General features: G+C 42.3%; 1 protein-coding gene across 12 annotated transcripts in view; it reads left to right on the top strand.

Moving 5' to 3' along the window:
* The window catches only part of ZBTB20 (zinc finger and BTB domain containing 20), a 482,085-nt gene that overhangs the window by 451,346 nt on the left and 18,413 nt on the right, over positions 1 to 12,326 (top strand). For 10 of the 12 annotated variants that reach the window (XM_068181101.1, XM_068181100.1, XM_068181103.1 and 7 more), the window contains one exon: positions 2,892 to 3,079. In XM_068181101.1, the coding sequence (XP_068037202.1) occupies positions 2,892 to 3,079 (188 nt within the window). Of the gene's footprint in view, positions 1 to 1,745; positions 2,266 to 2,456; positions 2,766 to 2,891; positions 3,080 to 12,326 lie in introns of those variants that run through there. The other 2 variants (XM_068181096.1, XM_068181097.1) reach the window with 2 other exon arrangements.

Here is a 12,326-nt window from a genome sequence, read left to right as displayed (position 1 = left end):
GAAGTAGACTATGTAAGAGAATGTAAGAATATTTAATTAGAATATATAGGTAAAGATCATGGCAATAAGAGATTTCTGTATGGGTGATAAGGTAGAACAAAAGAATAGCAATATACTTACAGTAACAGCAGGATTGCTGTAGCTTTACCTTTGCTGGTAACAGTAGTTGGACATTGCAGACTGGGAAACTTTGTTTGGGTTTCTTCATAGGTAGTTTTGATCACAGTGTCCTCAGGATTTTTCTTTTTTCAAAAGCTTTCTTTAGATCTTTAGCTGACTTTGCTGATTCCTTAGCTATCCTCCTGTGGAAGCCTACATTCCTTTCAGGTGGTAGTGACATGCAGCTCATGTCTGAACTGTGAGAGAAATTAACTGCTGTGGAGAGGTGTCATCTCCAGTGCCAGTCAGCACAACTGCTATATTCTTACCATCCTAGTGAGCAAAAGTCACCGAGCTGCAGGACTGTAGTGTTGAAAAATGATGACAGGAGCATCTTGATAACACAGCGTCAGCCTTAGAAGCAAAGTAGAAAAAATATGGGTTTGGATAGGAAGAAGCAGGGGATGCTTTGCACAGCCTTCTTGGTGTCACTACCTGTTGCTACAGTGTTTTTTAATCTGTCCCTCTAATGAGTATTGAAGGCCTGGGAAGCACAGGCAGATCAGCCACAGGATGAAACATCAGTCATTGCTTGATTTAACAGAACTATAGCTGTGCTAGTTGACTGACAAGTCTTGTTTACTCAGACTAAGCCCCCACTCTGCAAGTAACAGCAGTCTCCTGCCCAGGGTAGGCGGCTTTGTGTGTGGATAGACCTGGAGTCAGAGGCTGTATTCCAAGCATGTAACTTGGGCTAACTCTGAGCTGAAAACAGACCTTAAATGCAGCATTTCAGCTCGGGGGTACAAGGAACTTCATTGCCCCGTGCATCCAGAGTCCAAGCCTATGTACAGCCTTTGTTCCCTGGCCAAAAAGGTGTGCTATCTGAAAGCTGCTTGGGTAGCAATGCTGTAAAAACCCACTGGTTTATGCACAGATCTCCTGCAGTCCCCAGTGCATGCTGGCTGCACATGGGAATGTCCTGGGCTCTGGAAATGAGGTGTGTGAAGGTGTGCCAGAATTCATTTGGATCATGCCAAAGATCCATGCGGACTGTTACAAACAAAACATATACAGTCCGTGAACTTTAAAATATATATGCCCACTTACAAGCTATGGTTTACAGCAGCAATACCATCTGCCCATCCCGTGGCCTGAAGATTGTAGTCCCGGTAACCCAAAAGGCACCAGGGCTGCCAGAAGCTGCGGGGTTATCAGTGTGACCCCCTTGCTGGCCATGGTTCACCTGCAGAGCTCAGCTCAGCTCAGCTCAGCTCCCCAGCCGCACCCCGAAGCCCCGGCCAGCTGCCACCGGGCGCCTCTTGCTGCTCCTCGGCCGATCCAAGGCATCCCTTCCGCGCCCACCACCTCCTGGGGGGGCATTGCTGGAGGAAGGGTGCGGAAAGTACTTGTTTTCTTTCTTTCTGGCCCGTTTAACTTATATTTTTATTCTAATTTTCTTCCCCGCTCTGCTCCTCGGGCCGGGCCGTGCGGGTGCTGCCACCCGGCGGCGGCCGCCGGCAATGGCGGCGGGTCGGGCCCTGCCCCCGGCCGGGCGTGCCGCCCTTATATAAGGCCTTTATGTAAGCGGCCGGCCCGCTTTCCCCTCCTCGCCCCCCGCGGGACCGGCGCTCTCCGCGCTGTACAGTCGCTTTAAGAATGGAGAGGCCCGCGCAGCCGTCAAACCCCGTCCCGGGTGGGACGCAGGAGGGCAATGGCGTGAGGGGAGAAGGGGCTCCCGCCCTGGCCCTCCGCGCGGAGAGTCCCGGGCTGTGGAAAGGGCTCTGCCGGCAGGCAGGACGTGCGCCCGGGGTGCCCCGGCGCTGCTCGGCGGTCGGCAGGAGATAACGGGTTCCAGCGGCATGGCTCCAGCCTGCCCGGCTCCTGCTGTTCTCCTGCGAGTGACCACGGTTCTCCCCCCGGCATGCGGCGACAGCAGCCGATGTTTGCCGGGTGCCCCGGCCGCATCCTGGCCCGGGGTAGCACTGTTCCCTCCGGAGGCCGCATCCCGAGCTGGCGCGGGGAGCACAGATGGAGCACCTGCACCTGTGTAGCGGAGGGAGGGCAGTGGGGCGGGTGCTCGCTGCCCTGTTCGGAGTGCTCGCTGTGTGATTCAAAAGCTGCCGCTTCGCCCGGTGCCTCGCCTTCTCCAGCCGTGAAGCTAAAGTGGTGACTGACTCCCTGCTTGATGTACCACTGAGGCAAAATTCCTTGGAGGTTCTGGATGGAGGGAGGTGTTGAGAGCTCGTGTGCTCAGTGCTCATAGGCAGTTGTTTCAGGTTCCGAGTCAGTACTTTACTTAGATGACCTCTGTATCTCAAAATTGCCCAGTGCTTTTCCCGACAAAGCAAGTCTCTGCACTGATTCGTTTTGAACTGGAAACTTGCATATTTGTTTGTTTTTCAGACAATTCTGTTACATTTCTGTATAACTCTCTATTCAGAATGCTACAGCCTTGGTTAATATTTGTCAAACGGCATTCTAACTGTCTAAACTACTGGGATGGGTTTCATTTTATATGTCATCAGTAGGAGCAGAATAAGGAGCTTCGTGCTTGGCCTATTTGCTGTAACACAGTCTCAGGGCCATTGCATCAGAGTCAAAACAAGGAGCAGCTTGTTTCCAAACAAGAAGTATGGAGGAAAGTCTTCTCTGCGTCCTTCCCTGTAAGGGAAAAGAGAGGCGAGAGGGGGGTGGTGGTGGGGGAAGAAAGTTATCTTTAACAGATTCTAAAAATGCCTTTTCCCAAATATGCAGTCAGTCCCTTCAAAGGTCTCTTTGTTTATTTTCAGGAAGAAACCCAAGACAGCTGAAAACCAGAAGGCGTCTGAGGAGAATGAGATTACTCAGACGGGTGCATGCAGCGCCAAGCCAGGCCTTCCCTGCCTGAACCTTGAAGCTGTTCCTCCTCTGAGCCCGGCCCTCATCCACTCTCCACATTCACCAACAAACCTGCACGCACACACAGGGTCATCTGATTGTGAGTACACCAACGTGCTGCTGGGGTTCTTAAAAACACCTGCCTTACTGTGCACCACATTTTCCAGCTGGATGCTCTTCCCATAATGTTATAAACAGGACCTCCTCAGGGCTTACCTTTTCCCTTCTTTGGGAATTGCATCTAAAGCAGAACATTTTTGTGTTAAGGTTGTGATAATGCAATCAGCCAGAAAAAGCTGAGAGTGTGTTGTTAGGTCAGGTTGCTGCTTATTACAAATTAAAAAGGGAAAGACCCCTCAAGCATGTCCCTGTCCAACTAGAACTGTTGCTCCTCTCCAGGTAGTCACAAGTTCCTCATTACCCAACCATATCTCCTGACTGGGGGATTTCAGTCTGTGCTGAAAACACGTGCTTAGCTCTGCAGCCCAAGATTGTAAAGTTTCCATGAAGAAAGGAGAGTGTTTTGTGGAGAGTCTCTGAGAGTCTGGAAAATCTTCATAGACCTGTGTGGTTGTACCAACTTTAAGGCCCTTGTTTTGAGGGCATTCATTTTCAGATTACTCAGCATGGGTTAATTGCCCTTTAGAAAATGTTCTTCTCTATTTTGCCAAAAAATACAAAAATAAGGGAGGGGATTATTAAAACTGGATTTTGGAAAGTCACCTTACCTCACCAGCTCTTCAAAACATTGTCATTTCACAGAGGTCTTTGCCTGGAAGTCTCTTGGGCAAGAATGTGCAGGGTAACGTGACTCTCATCACTCACTAGTTTTAGAATATATAGTTTACCTCTTCTGCAGTGGTTTAGAATGTTGTAAATTTACAAGAAGAGGGCAAAAGGAGAAGATGATGACACCAGGTTTCAACAGCTCAGAAGCCAACCAGGCATTGCAAAAGCCTGTGAAAAAATCAGGGCATGACAATAAAAAATCAGATTAAAAAGTATGTGTATCCTTTTCTTTCTTTAATTTAAAAATCCTGCCTCAGGGCCAAGCTTGGAAGCAGTCAGGTTATAGGGATCATCACTATCAAAATCACTTTAGCTGCAATTCATTCCTGTTGGCTTCTGACTTTATTCATTATGAGCTTCTGCTAGAGATCTTGATTTTAATAGAGCTGGTAAACATTGGGGAGACTTTGCTAAATCTCACCTGGTGATGTGGGGAGAAGAAAGAGGTGTGAAACAATTGAACAGCAGGCAGCATGCAATTTAGTATATACAAGAATTCTTTTCAAATTGGAGATATAAGGCTCTTTGTTAAAACTGGGGTGCAGTTTTGTCTTGTAATGTTTTCTGAAAAGAAAAAGCTTGTGAAAAGATGCAAAAAGTGAGCAGAACAACAAGAAAAAAATAATCCTTATTTTCAAACAAAGAATCCCTTTATCCCATTCACAAAGATGAAAGAGTTCATTAGTAAATGGGATTTGAAACCTCACACTGATTTTTTTGACAGTACAAATGGAAACCCATGAAAGCAACCTTAGGACAGAGGCCAGCAGGGATTGTAGGGAACTTGGAGAATGAGCTCCTGCTTTTGCTTTGTGAGGTGGCCAAGATCAGGGTGAGGAATATTGGCAGAGGGCAGCAGGGGAAGGTGGAGCCTGCAGCTCTTCATGTTCCACCTGTTCTGTGCACAGTGTCTTTTAGACCCCTAAATTTTTAGTGTCCCCAAGTCACCTTCCAGATGATGTCAAAGGCCTTTTCCAACTTAAACAATTGTATTATTCTATAAATAGGAGTAAACTGCCAGCCCAGGTTAGATGCTCCTTTCACACTGAAAGTGTGGGGGATTTTTTTTCAGACAATGGGTTTAATTGCAATTTCAGCATTAACATTGTCCTAGCTTGTAAATTGTTGAAATTTAGTTCCCAAAATATAGCTAGATTCTTGCAAAAATTCAGGTAATAGTAAGACATCTTGCAGTATTGATCTCTGTTAGCTGATTCCATGTACTTTGAAACCAACAGAAAATCTCACAATTGTTTATGATGGGTTATGACTTTTATCAGGCTGTATTTGTTAGGGGTGGTATGCATAGAATTAGTGTTTGGCATGTCCTTGCAAAACAGCAAGAACCCACATGAACTAAAATGAGGTATGATGAATATTTACTGCATATTTACTGTAGCTTTCTACCATGCTTAGTGGTATTCTTTTTTAGTATTGCCTCAATCCTTAGTGCTGGAATATGTTCATGGACACAAAAGATTGATTTTTGTGGCTCCCATAATTAGAAACAGGTTTCCCTGCAGTTACAAATGCTTTCTCTGTACCTCTGATGTGCCCTCTCTTTTGGGTTGATTCTTTCCTCTCACTCTAGAATCTCTTTCCTTGTCCTTCTCTTCCTCTCCCCTCAGAGCTACATTGCCACATCTTTCTTCCTCTCAACTTTTGGACCCATGGTGATGCTTTTCTTCTTTGGGCCAGCAAGACCTACTGTCCTTCCCACTACCTTTAGACAGCACAACATTGCTTCTCTTCCCTTGCCCAGACCATCCTACTGCCTGTACCACACATGGGCAGATACTTCATTTTCAAAGGACATTCTTCATTCTGCTGGGGAGTTTTCTAGTGGATGGCAAATAATACAAAAATTTAAAACAAAAGTTAGACTAAATTGTTGAAATTTAGTTTGGGAAGTTTGAGAGGAATTTTCTCTGAAAATACCAGAAGCACCCAGAAAGAGTCAGCATGGTAGGGTGTATCAATTCTTGGAAAAATGCACAGATGTACAGATGGTTTCATAAGGCCTCATTTATGTATCTGGGAAAAAAGGCTTGGATTTTATGGACCACCTATTCAAATCAGTTTGAAATCTTCACTGACCATTTTGTATGCACAGTCACTAGTGCTTGGCAGAAAACAGCACCACATATTTATTATTATGAGAAATGTTCGGAAGCCAATCTACTTTAAAATATCAGGGTGCTTTTGGAATGATTCAGTTCAATTTTTTTTTCCAAGCAAAGGAAATAAAACCTCTGTGATAGCCATCTGCTCCTCAGCTGTAAAAGGCAGAGGTGAAGAAAGCCTAAAGCAATAGTCTGAATGCCAGTCTTGCTGATACGAATACTTAGCAAAAAAAAAAAAAAAACTGGGTAAAGTCATATGTGCTGTACAACATACTTTTGTACAACATATTTTAGAGTTTCTTTCTGTAGCACAGTATATTCTGCATGCTGCTTTTGGTGCCTCTTATTCCAAATGAAATTGCATTATTCCTCAAATTTGTAGGACTGGGTCCTAGATTTCTGGGTTTGAACACTATTTCCAGCACGGATGAATCTTTGAAGCTAAATCCAGATCACAGGATGCACTGTGTCCAGTCCCATCTCTTTTAGTCTTGGGAAATGCAATACAGTTGGAGAAACAAGTTAGAGGAAGAGGTGCTTCCTGAGGTAACTGTTTTCATGGAGTTCTTGGCAGATAAAAAACACCACTTTGAATTAATTTGGAATTAAGTGATTGAGTGAGTTGATAGAACTCCAGCTGAGTTACACCTCTAGCTACTCAGCTGTCACAAACAGATCTGTCTGTTTACCCAGAAGAAAGGTGCTCGTGCAAGGACAAGCACAGGTTCTGGAAAGGTCATAAAAAAGCAAAGGAAAGCTTTTTTCAAACAAATGAGATTTGTTCTATTCACAGTTCTTCACATATTTCCTTGCTTATGGATAGAGAGTGCATAAAATGCATAATAAGGATGAGCAGCCTCAGGTAAAGTTTCTAAAGATTTCAGTGAGAGGAAGAAGGTTATCAGGACCTGGCTGTATTTAAATTGGTTTGGTCTGCGTAGGCCACTTATTTCAGGAGCCTTTCAGAAAGCATCTATAACTGTACATGTTTTGCAAGTGTGCCAAGAGATAAGATCATTTTGGCAGAAACTTTCACAAGTTCTCAAAGATACAATCAGACAAAAACTTCATTCAGGCTCTGATGTATGCATCTTAACAGATGTGTCCAAACTCAAAGGAATCCCGAGGGAACAGTGCAACTGAATGTCTTTGTCTCTATTGATAGTTAAAAGAGTTATTCTTAGACATTGGATGGTCTATCTGTGAAGGAATTTGTTCCAGACAAGACAAAAGCAACATCTTTGCAAAGAGTTTCCATGGGACTGAGAGGCAGGTTGGACAATCACTGGAAAAACTTCTGAAGCAGTATTTATGATTTTAGAGAACACAGAATTCTTGCAGAGACCTGAGATTCTGGTAAGGAATGAGCTGAGAAGAAAAGTAAGGCGTTAATAAATTTTTTTGAATCTGTTAAACAGTCATTGGCAGGTTGTTGAAATAAGGGAGGACTTTCTAAAGTTATGTTTTAGCAAGGGACGGGGGTGTTTTTTTGCATTAAATGGAATGCACTTTATAAACACTGTCAGTGATAGACCACATCTGAGCTCTTTGCCCCTACGTGCTCAAGTACCATGGCTGACTTGGTCCAATTCCAGCATTTTTCAGCTTTCACAAGATGGGAACTTTGAAGCAGAGTATTTGCCTTTTTTCCTTCTAAGTGCTGATTTTTGTAGGTTCTTAGCCTTCCAGTATGAAAAGGAAAGACAAAGTGGGAGCCTCACAAGATTCCTGAACTCCACAGAGCATTGAGAGTGAATATGGAAACTCTGGGGTTTCATTTTCTTGAGCAGCTAGAGGGACCCACCATTCCCTTCCCAAGAATCTGCCAGTTCAGTTTGCCTGGGGCTAGTATAGAGGCTGGGTAGATCTGAAAGTGGTTTGGCCTCATCTCTTTTAGGTTTCCTGTGCTTCTCTTCGAGGTTCTGTGGTAGGAAGGGAATGGTTACATGCCCTGATGGTCTTCCCCCTGTCCCTGGAAATTTGTGGCTGTGATTCCCTAAGAACTGCTCTGGAGCTTACAAATAGTCTTCACTCCCAGTGAAGACAGCAGGCATCCTGATTCTACCAGCTTCCTTGTTTAGGGAGTCAGGCAGTATGTCAATACTCATTTCAACTGTATTTTTGCTAATCTATGTATGGCATGTCTTAGCTAATGCTGAATATATTTTGGTTGTTTTTGGTGACCTAAGAAATTATGTATGTTTAGATATCTATTTTAGATGATATAATAATAATGAAACAGGCCTTTTCTGTAGAAAGCTAAACTGAAAGCAAGGATATCCATAATTCTCAAATACTGATGTCACAACATTTAATTATACTTTCATCTTGCAGAACATTTGAAGTACTGTTTAGTAACTGCTTCTCTTTTTAATAGTTGTGATTTCTATGTCCTGTGCACTTGTATTTTTGTTTGTAAAATTGTCAAAGAAGTATCAGTTAGGAATAACTTGTATTTTCATAGAAGCAGAAGATATGTGTTGCTGGAATTGTGTAGAGACAAAAGTAGGTACAAGTACAGGTATGCAAAACTCTAAGCTGAGCTCACCCTGCCTCTTGAAAAAGCTATCACAATACACTGAAGAACTAGCAGTGAAAGATGTTGTGCTAGTGGTAGGAGCTGGTCTCTATATTCTAATTGGTGCGCTAAGTGAGTTTTGTCAGGTTGGTCTCTCGGGCTTTTTGTCTCCTGAGAAATGGCTAATAGCATATGGTACTTCAGTTACAAAGTCAGTGAGCATGTTTTCAGAAGCAACTGTGGAACCCAACTTTCACTGATGCACAAATCACTTATAATTGTAACACATAGATGCACATTGAAAATTTGTCTAATTATCCTAAATGTTGGCTCTGTTATTTGATGCCCCTGTAATACTGTCTTCATGTGAGGTTGTGGTGGTGTTCAGTACTTTTCTCACTGCTCTCCATTTAGAGAACTGTCAGTGATAACATGCATAGTCTCAGCTTTGGTTTAAAACTGCTGTGCATGCTCCTAACTCCCATGATTTCAGGGTACATCCTGAATATATTTCTACAGTGTATCTATCCTTTCTAAATACCAGGGAAAAGTATAAAATTTACTGCTCTTTACAGTTCTATAGCTTCCATTCTTGAGGTGACTGAGTTGGTAATGCTGTAGTGTTTCTTTTTGTAAGTCTTTGTAAGTTTCTCTTTGTAAGCATTTGGTAATGCTGTACGTTTCTCTTTGTTCTCTTTGAACTTCTCTTACATAAGTTCTCTTATGTAAGTCATACTGCAGCCAGTGAGAGACACACTCTAACTATCCACTAAGATGTCTGCAGTCTGTTTCTGAGTTTACTTTGTTTTGTCTTCAGAGTCAACCCCCTTCAAGATTTTAATTACTGTTCTTTATGTTCATAGTCTTCAGTAAATCCTTCTTCTGTATATATTTCAGCTGCTTCACTCATGAAGTGAGAGACTGATGGATACGTACAAATATCTATCACTGTTCAATGTATCAGATGTTCTAGTACTTTTTTCAATATTTGGGATTTTATTTGTTTGTTTGTTTTTGTGTGTGGTGTTTGGTTCAGTTTGTTTTTTTTTTTTTTTAATAAGTGTCCAGAGCAGTGCTTTCCTCTCCTTCCCTTGAGCTGGCTTACCTTCCAACATATTCCATCCTGAAAATGAACCAATAATGTCAATTCCACAGTAGAGTTTCTGTAATGTCCTTGCTTACTTTACTGCTTTCATAGATAGTAGTCTTGTTAACACACGGACACTACTACTTGCCTACCTGATCTATCAATCCACATAGTCTGCAGCACTTAGTAGATACCAATCGTTGTTCTGTTAACTTTCTGTCTGCTATGTTGAAATAATATTTTATTGCAGTATTTCTCTTTATGCTTTTGGTGAGTTTTTCTTTAAATTTCCTCTTTGTCCTACCTAATCTTTGCTTTACATCTAGTCTGCTACAGTTTATGCTCGGTTCTATTAAAGTCACTTGGGCATGATTTCCATGTTTGGAAGAATAAATTTTTCAGCTTTAATGAACTCTTAGACCTTGTTATTTAACCATTGTAGCATTTTCTACTTCCTCATTTTTCTTTTGTTGCCCTTGGATATGCATATGAACTCCATTAAAGTATTATTATGGCCACCTCCCAGCTGTTCTTATGGATTTTACTTCCTTATCTTTTCCTCTCAGACCCTTTTTGACTAACTTCCTCTTCTTTTTTTTCCTTTCAATAGTTGTTCTTCTTGAAGTTGCACATACCAAAACTGTCACTTTGCGATCTGCTTGAAGGATGTCAAACATAATCATGCCAATCATTGTTATATCATGTCTTAACCATACATGCTACTGCTGTCATCTCCTCTGTCTTAATTGGGTGAGAAGACTAAACCAAATGTGCCATTTCCCTAATATGGTCTTCAGAGGAATACTTCAGTGTTTGACAGGTGACTCTTGCTTGAAGGAAACTAAAGCAGCTGCATCTCCATCTCCTTTTGTCCTACTGTGGGTTGTTAAAAAGCTGTGCAGCTCAGTGCTTGCATCTATCACAGTTAGTTCCTTGTGTGCTGTAGGGAAACACCTTCCATGCACTGAGAAACATTGACTGGTGTCATAGTGGCCTGGTTTGTTGAAGCTACACAACTCCAAAGTTGCAGGTGTAAAAACATACCTGGTCACCTCCTGCTCCTTTTCACCACTATGATCTATTTAGCATTGGGGCTTTTTGCTCTTTTTCTCTAAGCTTCCACAGTCACTTTCTCCTCCTCTGTTTGCCTGTAGTAGAGTAGCCATGTAATATTTGTGCTATGATCCCCCTCAGTAACTTTAGAACAAGGTATGGCCAAACCAGTATTCAAATTAGAGAAAACCAAAACAATTCTTGCATTGTTCTCCACTGAACGACTGAACAAAGGGAGCTCTTTCATTTGAACCTTTTTTTGAACTGAAGCCTTAACATGGTAGTGGGAGAGAACCTGAAACATAAAACCAAGGGATTGTTTAATACCACCTACTAATGTTTATAAAGTGTGCTAGGAGGTGTTGCAGAGTAAAATCATGTTCACAAGAAATGTGGTGTTTGATCTGCTCTCTGGGTGAGAGTCAGTTGAAAGCCATCAGAATGTCACTGAACTTCATTTGCATCAGGCTGTTTGCCTGGCATCCCGGCCCATGGAGACCACAGCGGTATGTTCTGCCTGGTGCTGTGCATTTGAATTCCCAAGGATACCAAGTGCTGTTGTTTCTGGAGGGGATGCCATTGTGCCACCCATTTATATTTTCTGTAGCTGTTTTCATTGTTAATGAGGCTAAAATAACATGAGATTCCAGTCTTATGTATCTACTACTCAGAAAATAGAGTACAATGAGAATTGAAGAATCTTTCAGCACTAATACCTCCTTGAGGAATTAACTGCACCTATGAAAAAGAGATAAACAAATCTTAGAACCCCTACTCATCCCAGCTTTGTTGTGTTAAACACTGAAAGAATCTCTGCCTGGCTGGGATGTGCAGTATATACTCTGTATCCATCTGTGACATGTGGTGAAATGCTTCTTCTTGAAAGCCCACGAGAGGGAAGTAGTATAAATTAAGAGTAATCTCACAGCAGCTATTTTTACATTCTTAACCAGTGAAAATGTAAGTGTAGCAATATTGTGCATCTATTAAAAATCTTGAAAGGCTCTTTATAACTAGATGATAGGAGTGATAACATGTAATTTATTAATGTTACACAGATAGAGGAAGAAATCCACAAAGCAGCAATTTTTGTGTGAAAAGGGGTATGATACAGGAAATAAAAACAGAAAGGGACTTCTCATAGTTTCATGCCTGTGTGGGCAACCATGTCAATTTTAACAATACCTTGTGCTTCAAGCCTAGGGTACATTTCAAAACAGGGCATATTCCCTATATTCAAAAGTGAAACTCCCAGATGCTATCACTAGTGTTTTTGGATGAGTAGAGGGTAGAATGTGCCTAAGGCAGACCTGAGAAGTAACTCCTATGCACTGCATTAGTATGACCTGTTAGTGTCTGAATGCTTGTGTATACATGTAATTCCTGGGCCTTTTCCCCAGGGAGTTGGGGGAAGCACTGGAACTGGCAATGTACATTTAATGATAAGAGTTCCATCTGATGGTATCAAGCCATCCAGGAATGCTGTGTTCTTGCTTATTGCCTTGATTTATTAGTTTAAATTGTTCTGCCATACATTTCTATTCCTATCAAAGCTAAGTAGGTGGTTTTGGAAATAAGTTTGGTCCCAGAGATTGCAGAGGTCTCACTGAGGACAGGAACATTTCCTGTGGCCTTCAGTATTGTAGACGTGAGCATGTTCTGTTTCCCACTGAGATTTAAATCTGAATTATAAGCAGGCCTGACCACTCGTCCAATAGACTCAAAGAAACCACAGTCCAAAACATTATGAATATGTGTCTCACGATATTTCTAAGTT

This window comes from Anomalospiza imberbis, chromosome 2 (genome assembly GCF_031753505.1).
Source record: "Anomalospiza imberbis isolate Cuckoo-Finch-1a 21T00152 chromosome 2, ASM3175350v1, whole genome shotgun sequence".
NCBI lineage: Eukaryota > Metazoa > Chordata > Aves > Passeriformes > Viduidae > Anomalospiza > Anomalospiza imberbis.
The sequence above is the reverse complement of the archived record's forward strand: the minus strand, read 5'-3'. Positions and strand labels throughout refer to the sequence as shown.